Below are 20,134 nucleotides of genomic sequence, written 5' to 3' on the forward strand. Positions count from 1 at the left end.
GGGAAAGGAGAACTAAAGGGCACAAGAAGGCAGAAACTTGAGTTGGGGGTGGTAGAAAGTAGCTGCCAAAAAGAAGAGATGCTAAAATCACTTTGAAGCAGACAGGAGTTTGGGGGAGGAGGAGCCACGCTCTGCAAGGACAGAAAGCTACCTGTTTCCTCTAATAAGGCTCATCAACCGAATATTTGGAAATCATTCAAGTAGTACAAGACAAGCCGTGCAGAGGTACTCTGCAAGGATAATAAAAAACTTAGAAAGGAAGAACATTTTGCAGTGACTCAGACATCCCACTTAGTTCTGCTTTTGCATTTTCCTTGTTAATGTCCCAATCAGCATCAGACTCGGCATTATTGAGCTCATGAGAACTAATAATCACAGTATTTGCATATCATCTCCAATATCAGAGGACATATTAGCTGAAGAAAGAATATACAGTCTTCTCTTAAATCCTCCAGTGATGATACTATTAGATTATCCAAACCTCTCCACCTTCTTGGCTAATGCATTACAAATTAAATAAAGCAAAGGTGGGAGAGGTAATATCCCTTATTAGGCCAATTGATACATTTTGAAAATACAGAGAAGCTTTCAGAAACACAGGACCTTAAAGAAAGCTTCTTTGCAGAGGGAGAAAAAGAAAATGCCACTAATGAAAGAACTAGGGGAACCTGCATATCCAGAAGCAAAGCTGCTTTTTGCTGTGGTACTGGACTGACTCATAAAGACTCTGTCTCCAGAAATCCTGCCTTGGCTATATTCAAAGACTATTACAGGTGTAACACACTACTTCTCCATAATTAATTAAGGCATTTCTATTTCCTAAAAGATTAGTGTTATCTCTGGTTTGCATACAGGAGGGTTAAGTTACCTGAGTTCAGATGGTCAGTCGGTAACAAAAGCAGAGCTAGCTCAGACCCCTGCTCTACTCTCGGGAAATTTACCATGTCCCTGTATTCAGCATCAAGCCTGTGAGACATATCCAAGCCAGCATGCATGAGGCATCTGCATGTAACCTTGTGAGACCTCATGTTTCAAGGACAAGATGGGGACTAATATATAAAAATCGGCAGATATGCCTAGAAGCTGTTTCCTACTGCTCCCCTCCATGCTTCACATCAAACAAATCCCTGCTAAATTTTGTCCTTAACAACTACAACAATCACTGCATTATCTGAGGAAATTCCTCATCATAACAAGCTCTTGTGTGTTTTGTGTAATTCCTTTACAAATAACCTTGAGCCTTGTGCATGTCCTCTTAATATCTCAAGAGAGGATCTCACTTTCTCCTCCTCTCTTCCTCCCCTGCCTGCCCTCCCCCAACCCCCAAAATTATCTCTTGCTGTCTTCTGGGTGGTTATGTTTAATCTCAGGATTAGGCAGCAGCCTGCAGTTTGCCTTGAACATCTTATCAGCTTCCAAGAGACATTTACAGGGAGAGAAAGACTCTGTTTTTGATAGCAGTAATTGTATTTAGCTTGTAAGATACAAGGCTATTTATCTCATGGCTGGGAAATCACAGAGGGAGAGAAAGAAATTGTTGCTGATAAAACCTAAATAAAACCAGAAAGAACAAAGAAAAGAAAAGAAACAACACCCTCCTCAAAGTCCCTCAAGTGGAGGGATGAGGTGGAAAAGGGACTTCTTTGAATAAAAAGATCACGCCACTTTGGAAGGAGATTGAAAATATCAAGGGAAAGGTGATAAATGGCTCAAGTAGGACAAGAAATGACCTGTTTCAAAGCAGGCTATGAACTCTAGTTTGGCAGTCATGTAAAGCTCAAGGAATTTGATTTGTAGAGATGTGAATAACCGTTTTTAGAGATACTGAGTACCAATACTCCATTTAAAGACAGCTAAAGCTGTGAACAACCAGCATTTCTGACAATCAAGTCAGTTTTTATTTTTCACAGCAAATTCCAACTGCACCTATTATCGGACACAAGGTATCAATACAACACTTAATATTTAAACCAACCTCAGTCTGCTTGCTTGTTAAGTGCCCTTCCCTTTTCACATTTAGAGTATTCAGCATCCTCTCCCTGAAACAGCTCAATTCTCTTTTCCCCCCATCCTAAAAGCCCTGTTAAATTCCTGATGCTCACGTAACTCAAGTTCTATTTGGTCTACTGTACTGCTGCATGTTTTTTGCATTTTTAAAATCCCTACAATAATTTGGGGTAGGTATTAAGGAAAAAAAAGTTATCATCCCATTAAGACATACTTAGCACTTCGTTGAAGTATCCAGTGGTCTTGGACCACTCCGTCAGCAGGACCAAAAAAACCCCACATCTCCATCTGTATCTCTTTACTCACAGAAGATGTTTAGTAACAGAAAGATAAGGTGGAATCATGCATATTGTTAAATTGTATCAAAAGGGGATAATCAACATAAATATTTTACTTATTTCCACCACTATGATTGCTTCTTTACAGTTAAAACAGATGAGAAATAGTATCTATTAAATCAATACACAGATATAATACATCATTTCAGCTGTCCCAAAACTAACCTTCTAGGTAATTTTCTCAAAGATGAAGGCGATAAGGTGAAAAATAGTTTTAAAATGGGTAGTCACTAGATTTTTTTTTTCTGCAGCTTCTCCTTTCATTTAAACAAAACACTGTAACCTTTGCCAAATATCTTCTGATACCACTGGAGTGGAACAATGTGCTGGAAAACTTCTTGAAAGATAGTGCACGAACTCAGCCAATTTTCCTCCCTGCCTCACATCGCCTCCCTGGTACTAACAAGCAATTGCCAATCTTTCCACTGAGTAAATGAAAGTGAGTATTGTTGGAAGAAAAACTTCATGCCTTTCACATTTTAGGTTGGTAAGACAACCTAGAGCACTATCATTTTAATGTGTGCTTCTGGAAAGCAATTTGTTTTAGGCAGCGGCAAGTGAGAAAAAGACTTTTGGATGTAGTTCAGTAAAGACATTAAACTGGCATAAAGCAGCCTTGCTGACAAAGGAAGTAATTTTATCTTTCACCATCTCCTGGCCACTCATTTTCATAACCATGTGACCTCTTCTCCTGGGCCAGTTACAGGGGGGATAGTATTGGTGAAATGACCCAGCTGAACAGAAGATGGGAGCAGAAATCATAAATTTGACTGTTTAAGCAACATGAGTATGAGATGTAGTAATGAAAGAATGAGCTCCCTTGTCCAGCTCTAGCTCTTGAGGCATGCTCCTTTTCATCAGGAGCATGCCTCTGAGATGTGCCTCCTAACACTCTCTACTTGCTACACTTTGGTTGACATACTGAAATGCTCTCAGGGAATGCAAAATGGATTCCTTTCAAATGAAATTAACACAGAAGATACACTCCAGCTGTTCAGGGACATTCAGTCCTTGAGACTGGAACTAGTCTGAAGAAAAACCTCAGTGCTGACATCAGGGGCCTCAGAACCAACTTTCTGTTTTAAAGATATATTCTTAGCAGGCCACAGAACTTGCCAGAGCAGTCACAAAGTCCCTGAAGTTCTGTTGTTGAGATCTAACTGTCCAGCTTCCTAAGATTCTTCACAAATGTGTACTTGAGACAGAGAATGAAGTAGGGGCACAGAAGACAAAATCTTTTTCTTTTATTCAGTGCCAATAGAACTGCAAATTAATGTCATTTGAAAGGGCAGAGACTCCTAGAAGACAACAGAGATCACTCAAGAGAATTATAAGAGGGAAAAATATAAAATCTGTATTGGGTGACTGAACTAATGAATTCAGATAAGGATCCAGTTGTTTAATGCTGTCCTATTTCTTTTCTTTCTTTCTTTTTTTAATGTATGAATAAAATTCAGGCTACCATTCCTTCTCTAAAACATATATTTCTTTAAATGACAGCATATTCCTGCCTCTTGCCTCCCTTCCTTTAATCTTCTCCTTTTAAATATTACTCCAATGGGGACTTTTCTGGTTTTTTTTTTGTTTGTTTGTTTGTTTGTTTTCACTCATACTTTCACAATTTAAAGCTTCTCTACACCTAGTTTTGTTTCTTTTTCTACTGCAGAAAATGTAGTCATAGAGAATGGATGGAACAGTAGCATGGATGGATGAAGGGGAACATCAGGCTCGTTTCAATGTATGCTACAAATTTGGCAACAAAGTAATTCTTTGCAAACAGAGTGGAGAGGGAAAAAAAGACAACTCCCACCTCAGAACTAATGAAAACTTGGGCACTGAAGTATCTGTGTCAAGGTAGAAGACTGGTTTTTAACCCTTCTGGTAATTGCTGACTCTTTGCCAAACCTCAGGATTCCTGATTTGAATCCTTCTCACCAAATTCGAGTGCCTCAAATTTTATGGGTTTCACTGTAATCTGAAACAAAGTCATGTCAGAGGCTTCACCTGCTTTAACTAGCTTTCCTATCTTACTTTTATCCCAAAAGGACTCCGACTTCATCACCAAAAAGATTAATTTAGAGAAGGCTCTCAGCAACAACATAAAAGAAAGAAAAACGTCCACCAAGTACAATCTGTTATCCGGGACATACACCAGAAGTTGAGAGCATGTGAGACAGCAGAAGGGAGACAGTCATTGAAAACTGCACTGTAGGCACAGAAATTCATATGTATTTGTTAAAAAGGGTATACATACCCTGACTGAGAAATACGTTGTAATGATCAACTTCATGAATGAAGCATCAAGGAATTGGTTATCAATACAGCCTATGGATAAAGCCCATCTCCTTATTGCACACTTGAGGGAAAGAAGAGAGAGCAAAACTAACACAAATAAATCATAAACGGCTCAACAGCTTTGCCTGAACTAAGCCACAACAGCTGAGCAGCAGACAGCAGTCCCACTGCAACTGCTGCTTGCTGTTTCCCATTTCTCAAGAGCTTCATCTCAGATACCTGCACTGGGTCACTGCTCAGAGTCTTATTGCCCAGTAAGAGAGACTCTGGTAGACTTGGAATGGTATGAACATTGAGTGATCATCTTTAATGACTGGGATTATTTCAGACCCAAAGCTTAGCCAAATTTAGCTTCAAGTTAATTCCCTCCTAATTTACAATTTATCTCTAGCCCTTTTCCTCACAAGAAAGCATAAAGCTCATGTTGCAGGTGGCTGAGATGTAATTGGATGTTATAAAAAACAAAATGTCAGCTTCTGAATTGTAGGTTTGTTGCTTTTCTGTTTTCCTTCCAGTTCCTTGTCTTTTATACAAAGTTGCAAAAATGCATCTTTGGAGTCTTTCAATCGCATTGGACTAATTTCATTTAATTTCAATTTAACTGAAGACCACGCTTTAAGGAAAGCCAATATTCTCTCTCTCTGCTCATAATGAGCATCAAACTTTTATTTGTACTTTCCATTGAGCAAGTAATTATGAGTCTAATGTACTATCCTTCAACAGCTAATAAAGCTCAGAGGTAAGCATAGAAATACCACTAAGAATGCCACCCTGATGCCCAAAGTTAGCAGGAAGTGTGATGACAAAGAAGGCACTTTTACTATTTTGTCAAATTTGTGAACATTAGGCTGCAGCTCTGTTCAGGAAATTATGTACATGTGAAATTGTTCATATTACAAGACAACATGGCATGCCCAAACATGCATGTGCCAGAAGTTGTTTCTTGAACATTACATATAACAATATAGCCGTCTCTTCCAAAACTGAATTAATTCTACATGTAAAATACAGGATTCCTTAGATATTATTACACAAGTTTGATATGAATTGCAGTTTCAGCAGTCTCTAGCTGAAACATACTGGATTAGTCAACCCAACCACAAAGCTTGCTCCAAAGCTGAAATTCTGCTGAACACCAGAATACCAGTCTCTGTACAAAAAATATTAGGTGTATGTTTAGTCTGTGAAAGACAACAAAATATTCATTTCAAAAGCTCCTGTTCAGTTGTCTTTTAAGCCATTACTTCCCCAGAAAACTGAACTAATAAGGTTTGGTTTCCTGTCGCTATTGGCTTCTCTCACTGAAGTTTTTTGCAAAGCTGAGACATCCATAATGCCTTTTCATTATATGGATATTCTGTCATTTAACATGAATTGAGACCAAGACACAGATCTTTCCCCAGGGAGGGCTGGAATGTTGCACTCCTCCACTGGTTATTTTCACTAGCCATGTAGGTACCTTAATTTATTTATTTATTTATTTATTTATTTTTTTTCAGACTTTTGTCCCCTCTGTCAAATTTGGCTAAAAAATCCGTTTGAAATCAGCTGGAAAGAATTAGGGAGACACATGCACACACAAAGTATGATCCCGAAGCCTTACTTTCACAGGGACAGGCTGAAAACTATATTCCCTACAAACAGCCAGGAACTGAAATACACACATGGAAAGGAAAAGGTGTGGAATGTAAAGGTGTCCTTTTCCCTTGGGGTACAACAGCCTATGCTCTATACTAGCACAGAACGTAAGATTAATGCTAATACTATAAAACCATACATCTTCTAATGAAAACACAGGACTATCTTAACCAAGGCAGAAGCAGAGGGTACTGAGGTATACTCTGAGTGTGATTTATTTTCCCTTTTAAAAAAGTCTCTAAAGCAATGAGATGAATATTTTGTTTCTTTACACCAGGGACTTACTACAGCAAGTAATACGAGAAGAAAATTTATTCATGGGGTTTTTACTGTCTATAATTGGCTGCCAACAGGATCAGAGGCACTTTACCACAAAATAATTGATGAAAGGAGCAGAAGAAAGATGCTCAGTTTGGGCCTCTCCTAGCCACCCTACCTTCTCTAACCAATAGAAAGCAGAGCTAGAATTTAACTCAGCATGCTTGTCATTGCTTTCTTGGAAAGCTATTATTTCACAAAAACAACGATAATTATTAAAACGTACTCTTTTGCATATACAGCATCAAAACGCTGACAAAGTATCATACTGAATATGAAGTAGAGAGCACCATAGAATAGATCACTTGTATTAAAAACTTCCCTGTGCACTTTCTGAATAAGTGGAAGAGATGAAATTATCCCCTTAGAGTAATTTATTAGTGTCTGAGGTAAATAGTTAGGATATTTCTCATTATTTGAGGTTAAGTGGCTCATGGGCAACTCCTACACAACCAACAAATTGCCTTATGTTTATCAGTAAATTCTTCCCTCTTCTATCCCAGGTCAGTTATGCATAACCTAGAAAGGAAGAACTAGAAGTTGCATAGACTTAATACTGGAAAGCAAAAAGATCGTCTCTCGATCTTAGACAACCAAATGTGAATAAGAAGTATGTGGCTACCCTTGGAATTGTTTCCTTGTGTTCCTCCTACCTTTTGTAAACATCCACATCACCAAGACACAGCTATCTTATGTACTGTCAGCATCACGTACAGCAATCTGTTTTCCACTTGGGGTGAGTTTGACCTTTTAACGTGGTGACATGGTATCATAAGGTTGTTTATCACCAGTAGTGGGAGAACATACGGGACAGTGATTCAAAAGCCACTTGTTCCCTACTCCTAGTGTACTTGGTGTGATGACTTCCACAGAGAAACTGAATTGCTCCCCTGTATTTTGACCCAAAGCCATCTAAGAGTTGACAGATTTGGCTAGATTTTATATAAATCTCTATACCTGCAAACCTTAAAGAGTGAAAAACAGATGAAGAAAAATTGAGGCAAGCGTAAGGTTCATTCAAATATTTGCAACTTAATCTCTCACATTACAGTTCAGCTATATATCTATACAGTCTGTATCTTGTGACTGAGATGCCTCTCCTTTTCATAAGGTCCATTCAAAACTTTTCTCGCTTCAACAGTTAGAAAACACCACAAGTAGCAAAACCAAGTTTGTTGTTGAATCAGATTTTTGACTCTCTGCAGATCCAGAATTCACTTAGAGACCTCCAAAATAGCATGAGCTACGTGTATCATACCACATAGTTGTCATGCTTTACTCTTTGTATATATAAAAAAAAACATTACTGTGTTTTCCAGAAGACAGAATATGCACCACTAGGCTCTGGTCAATTTATTGCCGAGATGAAGCAACAAAGATTTATATAGTATCCGGTTGTTGTTAAACGTTAGTTTGTAGATACGGGCAGACAGAAAGAGAGACAAAAAAGACAAAAAGAAAGACAAAAAAGTATGTACCTGTCGGGTAGTGTTCATTCACTGGCCAGCTGTCAACCTGAAGAGTGGCATTGCCACCGTTCCTGGTAAAGCGCACCACGTGGTATTTGCCATCATTTACAGGTGTGCTTTCCTCTTTAATAGAGATGTCCACTGTACCAATATTGAAGACCACACCGATCTTGCCTTGCTCCTGAAATGAAAGAAAAAAGAAAAAAATTGCAAATTGCTGCATATTAGGAGAATGTTCCCGGCCTATAAATCTCTACTGGGTAATTGTGCCAGTAGATGGCACTACAGAATACACAGAAGCATCATTTTGAGCTTTGTCAGGATACATTTCATTGGCTCTGCTTCAATGCTAACATCGTCTTCTGCACTGTTCTTTACAGCTTTCACCTGAACATAGTGACTCATTTGCTCTCTTAAAACATCGCAGAGGACAGCTGAGAAATCAGGCAATAAAACCAAAGGGATGTGGATATATAGTTACTTGAGCAACAACTCCACTGATTAATCATTCTCCTGTTCAATTGCCATCTGAAATGCAGCCACAGACAGGCTTTAACTCAACTGTTTCACAAACAGATTAACAGAACAGAACAGCCCTCACCCCCCAAAAAATAACCATGGGATCCAGCAGGGTGAACACAGGTACAAGGAGGAAAGAATTAGAAGGTAGCAAAAACGTATTAACCAACTTTGACCACCTGAGGGAAGCTAATTACTCCTAAGCCAAATGGAAAACACTCCAGACTTTCAAAGGATGGGAGTGGCTGCAGTCTTTACCTTTTCTATATCACACACTTCAAGCAATGACTTACTAATAAAGCAGTCCCCTGCAGTGTTCTCCCAAAACTTTCCACCAGCCATTGACTGAATGGGAAGAGCAGACAGATGCAATTTTACTGGCCATAACACGTTTTCCTGCAGCTCGCCCCATCTAGTTCCAAGCAATAACCAGATTCAATGACTTGAGGTTGTAAAATGTGGACCCAAAGTATATTCAGGTTAGATACGTAAAAGTATAAATATTGATCTAAAGGATGTCAGAAATCCCCACCAGTGTACGTATGGAAGCAACCAAAACACACCTTCAGGCCTTCAACAAGGAGGGGCATCAGTGTGCTGACCATCCGTACCATAAAATTGGCATTAGCCTTATTAGCTATTTTAATAGAGAAGTCAAGGAAGAAACAAAACCAGAGAGTGGATAGCTGTCTCATATCTAAGTATAGCCTCTTCAAAACAGACCTGCAGTATAACTCAGACTTCTTTTTTTCTAATGCTATCCCCCTATTCTTTGAACTACAATACTGTTACCAGTTCAAAAGGAAAACAGTCCTGTAGCTAAAGAGATCACTACAAAACTAGACTGTGCTTCAATTACTCGGAATTTGCACTGTAATAGTATGCACCCTAATATTACATTCTTTCTCCTTATAATGATAAATTTTAGACTTTACTACGTACATACTGGATAGCAAGAGTCTCATGTTCATTCACACTACTGTGCTTTGGACTGACTTCTCTGCAAGATAACAATAATCTTTTTACCCCTGTAACAGAGGGTAAGTGGACTGATGCTCCCAGCAGATGCATGAACTCAGACATCATTTGAAAATAATCAAACTTTCCTCTCTTATGCTACCCCCAAAATACAGGAGTTTTCACTGAGCAGAGGTTTTTTCCAGGTAAAGCTATTGCTGGCATCGCTTTACCATTTTTTGACTTATAAAGTGATCTTGTATCACTGTGAGTGAATCTCTTGTGTTAATAAAGTGTCTCCATAGTAATTAGCAAAGAACAAGTGATTACTTCTTCCTAGACAGTAGGACTCAAAGAATGTCTACTGAGCAGGTCACTTGGTTACTGTCTCCATATGTTTTCACAAGGTGCTGCCTTACAAACAACCTCCCAGAGAAACTCTCATACTGCTTTTCAGTCTCCCTCAGAATGTCAATCATGTTCTCCAAACTAGCACAGTGACCGCTTAGAGAAGAGTCCACCCTGGTGAAGGCTTAGTGTAAACATGTAACATGAAAAGCTACGCCATGTCTAGTGGAACAGATAGCCGCCACCACCACCACCGAGGAAGGGATTAAGAGGTATTCAGCAGAGAGAAAGATATGTATTTTCAAGCCCTACAGGCTGAATGAAGCAGAGAGAAAAATTTGTAAATGGGGAAGGAGACAGTGAGAAGTTTAACTAATCTCCCCTGAAGAAGGAGAAAACATTTCTGATCTCCCCTTTGACGAAAATGAGATAGTGCCTTTCACCATTCCCTTCCCCAGGCTTGAAGGACAAACCTAATTTAAAGAAGTAGTGATAACCCATGGATAAGAGGATAAACTGCAAAAGAGAAGATTCTGCAAGTGGAGGACTGCAAACTGAGCCCCAACTTGGATTACTACATCCTGGTCTGGGCCCCCAGCACAAGAAGGACACAGACCTGTTAGAGCAGCTCAAGAAGGGCCATGAGGATGACCAGAGGGCCGGAGAACCTCTCCTATTAAAGAAAGGCTGAGGGAGTTGGAGGGAGTTGGGGTTGTTAAGCCTCGAGAAGAGAAGGCTCCAGGGAGACCTCATGGAGGCCTTCTAGTACCTAGAGGGGCCTTATAAAAAAGACGGAGAGTGATTTCTTACCTAGGCAGATAGTTACAGCACAGGGGAGGACAGTTTTAAACTAAAAGGGGGAAGATCTAGATCAGATGTTAGAAGGAAATTCTTCAGAAGGTGATGAGGCACTGGAACAGGCTGCCCAGAGAAGCTGTGGATACCCCATCCCTGGAGGTGTTCAAGACCAGGTTGGATGGGGCTTTAAGTTCTAGTGGGTGGCATCCCTTCCCATGGCAGGGGGGTTGGAACAAGGTGATCTTTAAGGTCCCTTCCAACCCCATCCATTCTGTGGTTCTATGAAATGACCCCTCAAGCTGCTAGAGAAAGGAGGGAAATGAGCAAACTGGTACCCTCCCTACCCCAAACAGACTGCCACCCGCTCTCACAGCCAAGGAAACATACCCCTTCTGAAAGTAGCACACTTGGTTGCAACTGAGAAACGCCAAAAAAAATGTGTAAAACAAATCATGACCCTAACCAAAGGCCTCCTCCAGCTTTATTCAGTCCCTTCTTGGGCAGAGCTCCCCGTGACTCTCTAAGTTTTGCAGGAGCAGGACATTAAGCCAGATTTTGATACTCTTACTCGGACTGAGTAGGAGTTTGTCATGAAAATGGTTCCTTTCCAATTACCAGGATAAAACAATGTAACACAATTATCTGAAAGCAGGGCTATTGAAGCCATACTGCACACACAGACTTCAAGATACAGTTTATTCATGGTATTTTATATCTCTAGGGCACCAGACTCTCTCTGGAGAAAGAAAAAAAAAAAGACAAGAAAAAAAAAGCAACAATTACTGTACTCATTCCTGTTAGAAAGAAGTAAAGCAAAGCAGAAAGAAAAACCTACAGCAAAGAACAATGACTACGGACACAGGGCAAATTCAGGATTTATTTTCAAGATCTCTTCATTTCCACAGTTTCCTACACTACAACACCTCATTAAAAGCAGCTTTTATGAAGACTTTTTCCTTCATTCTAAATTTGAAAGACAAACTTTACCATTAAAATTTAACATTTCATGACGGACATGACCTCTTTCATTCAATTTTCAGTACAGATAGTAGCTTTTTTTTTTTTTTCTTACCAGACACGGGTATTAACTAGACCAGCAAGTATATGTCAAAGAAAGATTTACCTTTGAACCACTATGTTTATTTTGTAGTTAGAGGAAAAAAAAATCCATCCATAAAGGAAGGGAAAAGATGAATACATAGCCGCATGGAGTATGTAAGTCACATGCTCCAGAAGGGCTCCAGAGAATTTTAATAGACAGTGTGTGTTTTTTCCTCTCTGCATCAGCATTCACTGGGCTGCCACAAACACCTTCCATGAAAAGGTGATCATGTGTCCCCCAAAATTGCTGTCCTCAAAAGCCACGTTGCCTTCTCCTCACTTAATAGCCTTTTCGGAGATATATTTCTGCCAAGACTTGAGGCAAATAATTATGATTACATAATTGAATGGTTGCAGATAAATTACATGAACAAAAGAAAGCAAAGTACTAAAAAGAATATACAAGGCCTCACCTTGGTGTCTCTATTCTACACCACCCTTCCACAAGCTCCTGGCAGCAGTTGGTTGTTATATACACTGCTCCCAAAACATTAAGAACATCATTACATAACACAGGGGCTAATCTACAGCCTGGGATCTGGAATCTCACCCTTAAGTGTTATTTTATTTTCGGCAGTGTTTTCTTTTACCTTTCCATGAAAGAGTTTCTTCATCTGTGAAAGAGGGGTGACAGTCACCTATCTTACCCTGCTTTACAAGCCCTGTAACCCAGACACATTTTACTTAAACACTAATGACATTTTGATAATTTAAAGAGTAAATACAAGTTGGAAATATGAACTAGGCAGGAGCTGAAAATGGCCTCTTAAAGCACCAAGGGCAATGTCTGCATCTCACTTTGGTGGACAGAACGCAACCTGAATGGAAGAATCTGGAGGGCACTGAAGGAGCATGATATTATCCTTTTAGTCCAGAGAGTACTATCCAACAGCTTCACAATGCACTAGTTTGAGACAGAGATTGTGAAATTCCAGCCTTTTGGCAACGAAATCCTAACCTTTTAGCTGGTTTGCTGTAGCCTGCTACCTCCCCTCAACCGTCTCATCCCTGAAAACAGCTGCAATCCAAGTGGGGCAAGGTCCTAAGCTTTTTTCAGCTTCTACCTTCAGCTCCTCTGAAACCCATTCCCTTCCTCTGAAGGGACCTCCAAAACATTTGAGGTCTGACATTTTCACAGGTAGTTTTTTTTTCTTTTGTTTTCCCTAACCCAAGGAGGGCTAGAGCCTGTCTGCATGCGAATACTTCATTTGATGTACGTTGTTGTGTAACTGTCAGATCTTCCCCCCACCCCCCCAGTGTGCCATTGCATTTTAAAGGCACCTGTATTTCTGTAGCAGATTAGGTGGAAAATCAAGTGGGGGTGGCAGTAATTTTGTCAGATTAGCAGTTGGACTGTGGTAGACATGGCACATACACTGATAGCCACATATACTGTGTATTCTCGAAAGGGCTTTATCTTTCATTCTTCTTTTTCTTAATCTAAAATTCACATCACCCAGACTGAAAGTATACAGCTGTTCCCTGTGTACAGAAAGGATTTCATTCCAAAAACCAAGAGAGAGAACCCCAGGCAATAGGAGAAATCCTACTCTCGGCTGCATCGATATGAATCAATAGCAATTCTGCTGAAGAAACTCAGAATTCTTACTGATGCAAGCAGAAGCAGAGTTTATCCCAGTATCTTTATGTTGTTTTGCTTCTTTTTCTGAAACTAAGTGTAAAAGAAAAAAATTAAAACATATCCTACGATTCTAGCAGGATTTCAAGTAACTGTGTTTTCTCACACTCATTTTACTTTATTATTTTTCACAAGTCACAAGTGTGCAGACTGCTTCCTCCCACCCTGGCAGGTTCCAGCACAACTAGACTTCAGCCCAAACCTGGCAGACAATACTCCTAGTTACTACTTCCTGAAGACCACTCCTGATTGTGCTGCCCACATTTCCAAGTGACACATGTTCCTTCAGTAATACAACAAGCCTTTTGCCCTGTAGGAAGGTTTTGTAAACTTCCCCCTCCCAAACGCCTCATGCATATATTTTTAACTCTGCTACCTTTAAGTTCAGGAAAATTGTTGTTTTTTTTTCTTACAAGCTCAAGCACTGCTCTTCCTGGAATGGCTTCCTTCTGCGTATGGCCCTCAGAATCGTAAAGAGAGCCAAAAGAGACTGAACGTTTATTTCTCCCTCTTTGGAGTTTTTTTTTTCCCCCTATTTATTCTTCAAGTCTGTCTTTGCTTGGTTTCCTTTTTTTATGGGAGGGGGTTGTATTTTTTTTTCTTTGCAAAAAAAATGGATTCTGGATGTTAGCCCAGCTGTCAGATCACTCACTTTCTGTGGTTTGGTGGACTTTGCACAATAGTATTAAATGTAGTTAAGTATTCAGTAGAACTGAAGGCATAGATGTATATTCCTCAAAGGATATTCACTAGTTACTACAGTGTCAAAGCACTTGGTGTCAAAGTTCTTTACTGACTACGAAGGGGGTGAAAACCAGCATTGCACTCAGAGTGCCCTTCTGAGCTGCAAGTAGAAGGAAACGTGCGGCTGGACAGGCCTTTCTGGGATAAATATTTTCACTGGATTTAAGGAGACACACTAGAGGCTGTATTCAGTGCAGACATTTATTTCTTTTTTTCACTCTGGTTATATTTAATACCATTTCTAATACTACTTGGAACTAATTCTTAAATTAGTTTAATACATACAAAACTCTACAGTTGGGTAAAGCGAGAGCTCACTGGCTGAAGTCTTCCTTTAACTAAATAAACAGCAATGGCAGGGAAGCCATGCTCAATGAGCAGCACAGCCATCTGGCAAACGTAAGAATCAAAAGTTGCAAATGTTGTTAAAGAAGTGATAGGCTCACTCAACTTGGAAGTTTTTGATCGAGGTTCCAGCACTTTATTGTTATCTTGAAACAAGGAAAAATGTTATTGAGGTGACAAGATGTACACAGGACAGCTAATCTGGGGTGACTTTTGTGTGATATTCTAAGAAGCATTAGGTCATCTTTTGTTTTGTACTGCTTGTTGCTGCTTCTTTAAGATGTCAAACCAGATCCACCAAATCCCAATTACAAATCTATTTATCAGAGAGAACAATATACATACAGGACAAAATAAATAGCAATTATTACTCTTAATGGCCATGGTTTTTAAAAGAAGCAAATCTCACAAATACATAATTTATAAGGCTAAAAAGGACAATTGTTATCATCTAGTCTGCTCCAAAATTTTATGAGATCATATATTTTGCCTGAATTGATTCTTTTTTGAACTACAGAATATATTTTAGAACAACCCTCAATTGTGATTTGAACATTTACAGCTGAGGAAAGAATCATTACAGCTCAGAGTCATTGCATTTGCTTCTTTGATAAGATTGGCCCAGTGTTGAACACAGTCAAAAAGGCAAGTGGTATGTCCAGAATTATAAAGAAAAGGAACAGTAGACTAAAGGAAAATCTCTGTTATAATTAATGGTGTACCTTTGAGTTTAATTTCTGAATACAGTACGCAGATCTGTACAAGCTCAATCAGCAAAGAAAATGAGGAAACATAAAAGGTTCAAAAACACCAAACTTGAAACTGTATATATAAAAACATAAAAACCAGATGTTTTCTTTTTAATAACTCAAAGAACTACAAATGCGCAATAAAATCATTTGGTAATAAAATTTAAGCAAAGGAAGTACATTTTGAGACAGTACATAACTGAACTGGGCAACTCACTCTCACAGGGTATGTTGCATGCCTAAGACATTTAAAAATAGACAAATTCATGGCAGGAAAGTCAATCAAGAGCTATTGAACGCAAAAGTGGGAATATAATCTTCTGCTCAGCAGGTCTTCAAAAGCAGATCATTACCGTTTGTTTTAACTTTTATCTCTTGTATTAAAAAAAATAATAATAAATAAAATTAAAATCTAATGTCATACTTCCAGAAATTAATTGTAGGACTGTGATCAAGTCAAAATTTTTTTTAAGGTTATTGCCATTTCTTATTCATTTTGTAAAGTGGTGAAATGCTAACACTGGCAAAGTTTAATGGGTATCTTTTTTATTGAAGGTTTTGAAAGTGTGGTTTAGATAAGGATCTGCCAGAGTCATGCTGGTGTATATAGTCCTGCCTTAGAGCAAGAAAAGCACTAGAACAGATGACTTGAGATTCCAGGTTCATCTTTCTGTGACTGTAAACACTCCCCACAGCTTTCCAAGGCATAATAGAAACCTGCTCAGTCCTCTGACTTTCTCATCGGAAAGCATGTTTTCCAGTCCTTACTTTAATCTTCCCATGACCCCTGAAACTCCTTCAGTTTAGTAATACTTTTCTTCAAATGTAGCCAACAGAAAATTTCAACTTCAGTTCACAGAAATCACACAACCAGTTTGGTTTACACGTTCAAAGGCCATATTGTATCTTTTGGCTGCAATCTTACACTGTGGGCTCACCGGTTGAGCCTTATTCATCATGAACCCACAGCCTTGTACAGGAGTGCTCTCTGGGAGCGTCCCTTGTACTCAGAGATGGCCTCTAGCTGAAGTAAAATGCAACCACACTCCTCAGTAAGACCTCATCAAGATATTTGGAAAGCAACTTTATATTTTTGATTGTGTATTTGGGGCACAGACTATTAGATAATACTTTTGAATGGCCCATCCTACAAGAAATAATAGCACAGAAATAAAGCAATACTGAACCATGCTTTTTCTATTTTTTTCTCGAAATTTTTTTTGACTAAACTCCCTGGCAACACCATGGGAATACTGAGTTACCAGTTGTCTGTGACAGTTCAGCTCTTTTTACAAATCATTCTTCCCAATTTACTATATGTCCTCTCCCTTCATCATTCCATCCTTCACTGTTTGCCTTTTTTCTAATAAAAGTTTGTTTTTAAAAAAATCCTGAAGAAAAAACAAACAAACAAAAAAAACAAAACTGCCCCTCACAAAGTGCAGCCAAAGAACAGTATATATGTGATATAGAAGCTGCATTCCCTTTCCTGTCCCACCAACCCAGATATCTTGCAATTGATAAAAGCTTTATGCATCATTGCAGGTTTTTAGGTAACATTAATACACAATATCAACAGAATTAAACTTAGAAATTATTTTGGCACCAGAAGTTTCCTTATTTCTTGAAAGGTGATACTATTAATGCAGCTTGAGACCTTTTGAAATTTTAACTCACTCATAGATGTAATCTCGTCTGGTTTGAGCACATTGCTGAAAGGCAGAAAAGATCTCTTTTCTGCTTTTACTGCTGCTCAGTTATACCTTAAACAAGCCACTCCATTTTGTCTTTTTAGACTATGAAGTCTCTGACTTACCATGCAGTGCATTTGTGTGGTACCTACCACAGTGGAGCCCTAGTATCCTGGGGGGCCTCAGGATGCTGTTGTTGTACAAATAATTAACACCGAGCAGAGCATCCTGATCTACAGTATCACAACATCATTACCATGACCAGGCATGTACTAAGCTTGCCCTAGACCCATTTCCTCAAAATCAGGGGAACAACGTGGCATATCCGGTTGCTCTCACTTAAACCTGACACCCGCTGAGCAAAGCCGAGCAATCAGAAATGTTCTGGAGTCTTAAGAGGGAGGCTTGCTTCTGTGCTATTCAGCACCTAGGATTACATGCCCAGTTAAATCGTTTCTTCCTCTGACCTAACAAAGCAAGAGTACACTGCCAGTCGATTACGAAGCAGTGAAATGTAATAAGAAATACACTCAGGTGTGTTTAGGCCACACAATTTGTAGAAAACAATTGTTGCTACACAGCTAGCAAAGCTCCAGCCATAAGACCGCTAATCCTTCTCATGTAGGGACATCATAATGCAAGTAAGGAAACAGAAATTAACAACACGCTGAAAACAGGGCGTTACTTAGGCAAACAGGATGCAAAAAGAATTATGAAAGCGATACCTGTCCATCAGTTCACTGGCAAATACATTATTCAGATGGCTAATTTGTTCCCTCAGTTTACAATATGCGTCAGGTAAACCTGCCTTACATGATAGTATGAGCCTCAACTATAATTAGGACTAAACAGTCAGCCTTTTCAAAATATTAATAACATATCCTGAACATTTTTGAGAAATGATACTTCTTAGATATAATGCTGGACTAGGAAAAATACAGGAACCATTCTGAATGTTGATGTCAACTTCTATTTCTCTAAAGGACTGACACAATGCACACCGTGTATTGCATTTTAAACTTAGAGCATCCCTAAAGTGTATCCTTCTCCTGTATTACAGAAGTCAGCTGATTAAAAGCAGCCCCTTCCACTTCTGTTCGTAAGTGCTGTCACGTAACTCACTCAGACAAAAATGTGACTAACTGCTAAAAATGCCACGTCCGCTCAGTAAGGAAAAGGGTGCAATAACAAGTCAGATTTTAGAAGGGCACAAGAACAAGCAACCTGCTTTCCAGAAGAAAGCATCTTCATCGATCTCAAAATGTCTCCACTGGAGTTTTAATCCACTGGGTAACGTTACCAAAGATTTATGCTGACAGAAACTCAAGTGTCAGTTACACAAAATACAGTACCAGAGATCTGATACAGGCAGCACAAAATAAACAGCGTACCTTAACTAGTAGGCTTCCTTATCAAGAGAGCTGGTATAATTGCATGATGTCTGTGGGCTGAAGGCGCAGCATGCATCATACACACTGTAACAGCAATCAGAGCTGTCTGTCTCAACCCATAACCCATAGAAAAGTGAGCACTTGACAGGAAAATGGCATTAAAAAAGGACACCGCTGCCTGACAGGAAAGGTGATCACAAATATCAGCTTGCCACCATCCAATTAACCCAGGCATAGCAGATACAGAAGTACAAGGGCTGAAGCTGCATTGGACCGAAGTAATCAATCTAAACTTTGTTTTGCCTAGAGTGTGTTCGTAAAACCTATTCTACCCTTAGTCGTGCACAGTATTGTAGGGTTTCAGAGAGTTCAAAAAAATACATGTTCAAAATTATTTTATTACTAAGCACTATGTATCACTATATTTTCCTTTTTCAGTATGTTTATTTATAGAATTCTAATAGAATTTAATGCAGAGTCTATGCTGCATGTTTCTTTTGAGGTGAACATAACAGATTTCACAAACTATATATAAAATCAACAGTGTATTGTAAACACAGCAGTAAGTCATCTTTACTAGACAAACGAGGCGTATGAGCTAAAGTTCAATAGGCCTATCCAATCAGACAAGATGAGGAAAATATGAGTATATGCAAACACAAACAGTGACTGGATTTTTTAACAGATTATTTCTAGCTTTTCAAACCTTACTTTTTTTTAACCTGCTTTTTTTTTTTTTCTCTCTCTAAAGGAAGCTTAATATGGCTTTTGAGATGTGGCTGCATTCCAGCAGAAGGCTTTTCCAGTCCTCCATTGGTTTCCTAAAACTTTGAATGGGAGTAAGAAATGCAGATAAAAATATGCGTGAACATGAACACTCTGAATATCACAGCATGGGAAACCTATACTCATATTTCTAATGAAAATTGCCCAAACTAATTTACTTATCTGCAGATTTTAATAACTTTCTATGACACAGCACTACTTAGTAAGGAACAGTGGAATATTAGACAGTGATGCTAAAAGATAAACACACTGCGTTTGAACACACAGCTCAAAGGAGACCACCAGCACCATTTCCATTTTGTGCGTTAGAAAGCAGAGACAAATGGAAATGCCAGAATTTCACAGGAAACAGAAGTGACAGGAACAGAAAAAATAGAGTTTTTTCGAGAAAAAATAATTTGAGTTATTACAAAATTACCACTGAGTATTTCAAATATTCATGTTTTCTGTATGCGTAGGACCTCCTACTTAAATAAATTCACATAAAACCCTCCCATTTTCCCTGGCAACCTGTTTATCTAGCTCAAAGTGTGTTTTTTCAAGATTCACTATTGGAGGATCTCTGTGTCTAGAATTTTGATTATTTCTAGGCCCTTCAACCTGAGTGCCTCTACTCCTGGAAGGGCATTTGCCTCTTCCAAGGCCAAGGGAATTTTTGTGTTAATCTTCACCAGAAGTCAACAGTTGCTTCTGAACCTAGCAGGAAACATTACATTACATTCAGGTTGAATTCTTCTATAGAGAAAAGACAGCAATTTTACTGAATCAAAATCTAGATGCACCTCTGGGAAAAAAGTTATGACTTGCCTATTTTGCGTTGTGGAATTCACTTACTGTAAAGCTGCTTGGCAAGGATCTATCAGACAGACAGCCTTGCCAAGTTTGCAATATGTTGGTTAAATCAGAACTCCTGATGTCAAATTCAAACTTGATTATCGGGAAGGGATGTTGTACAGAAAGCTGAAGTATTTCCAGGACTCATTTTTGACATATTAGGTGTG

At 38.9% G+C, this 20,134-nt stretch overlaps 1 protein-coding gene across 1 annotated transcript in view; it reads right to left on the reverse strand.

Annotated features, from left to right (window-relative positions):
* NRXN3 (neurexin 3) overlaps positions 1-20,134 on the reverse strand; it is a 1,009,770-nt gene that overhangs the window by 126,937 nt on the left and 862,699 nt on the right. The window contains 1 exon segment of the mRNA XM_040559130.1: positions 8,075-8,246. Within this exon segment, the coding sequence (XP_040415064.1) occupies positions 8,075-8,246 (172 nt within the window).

This window comes from Cygnus olor, chromosome 5, assembly GCF_009769625.2.
Source record: "Cygnus olor isolate bCygOlo1 chromosome 5, bCygOlo1.pri.v2, whole genome shotgun sequence".
Taxonomy (NCBI): domain Eukaryota; kingdom Metazoa; phylum Chordata; class Aves; order Anseriformes; family Anatidae; genus Cygnus; species Cygnus olor.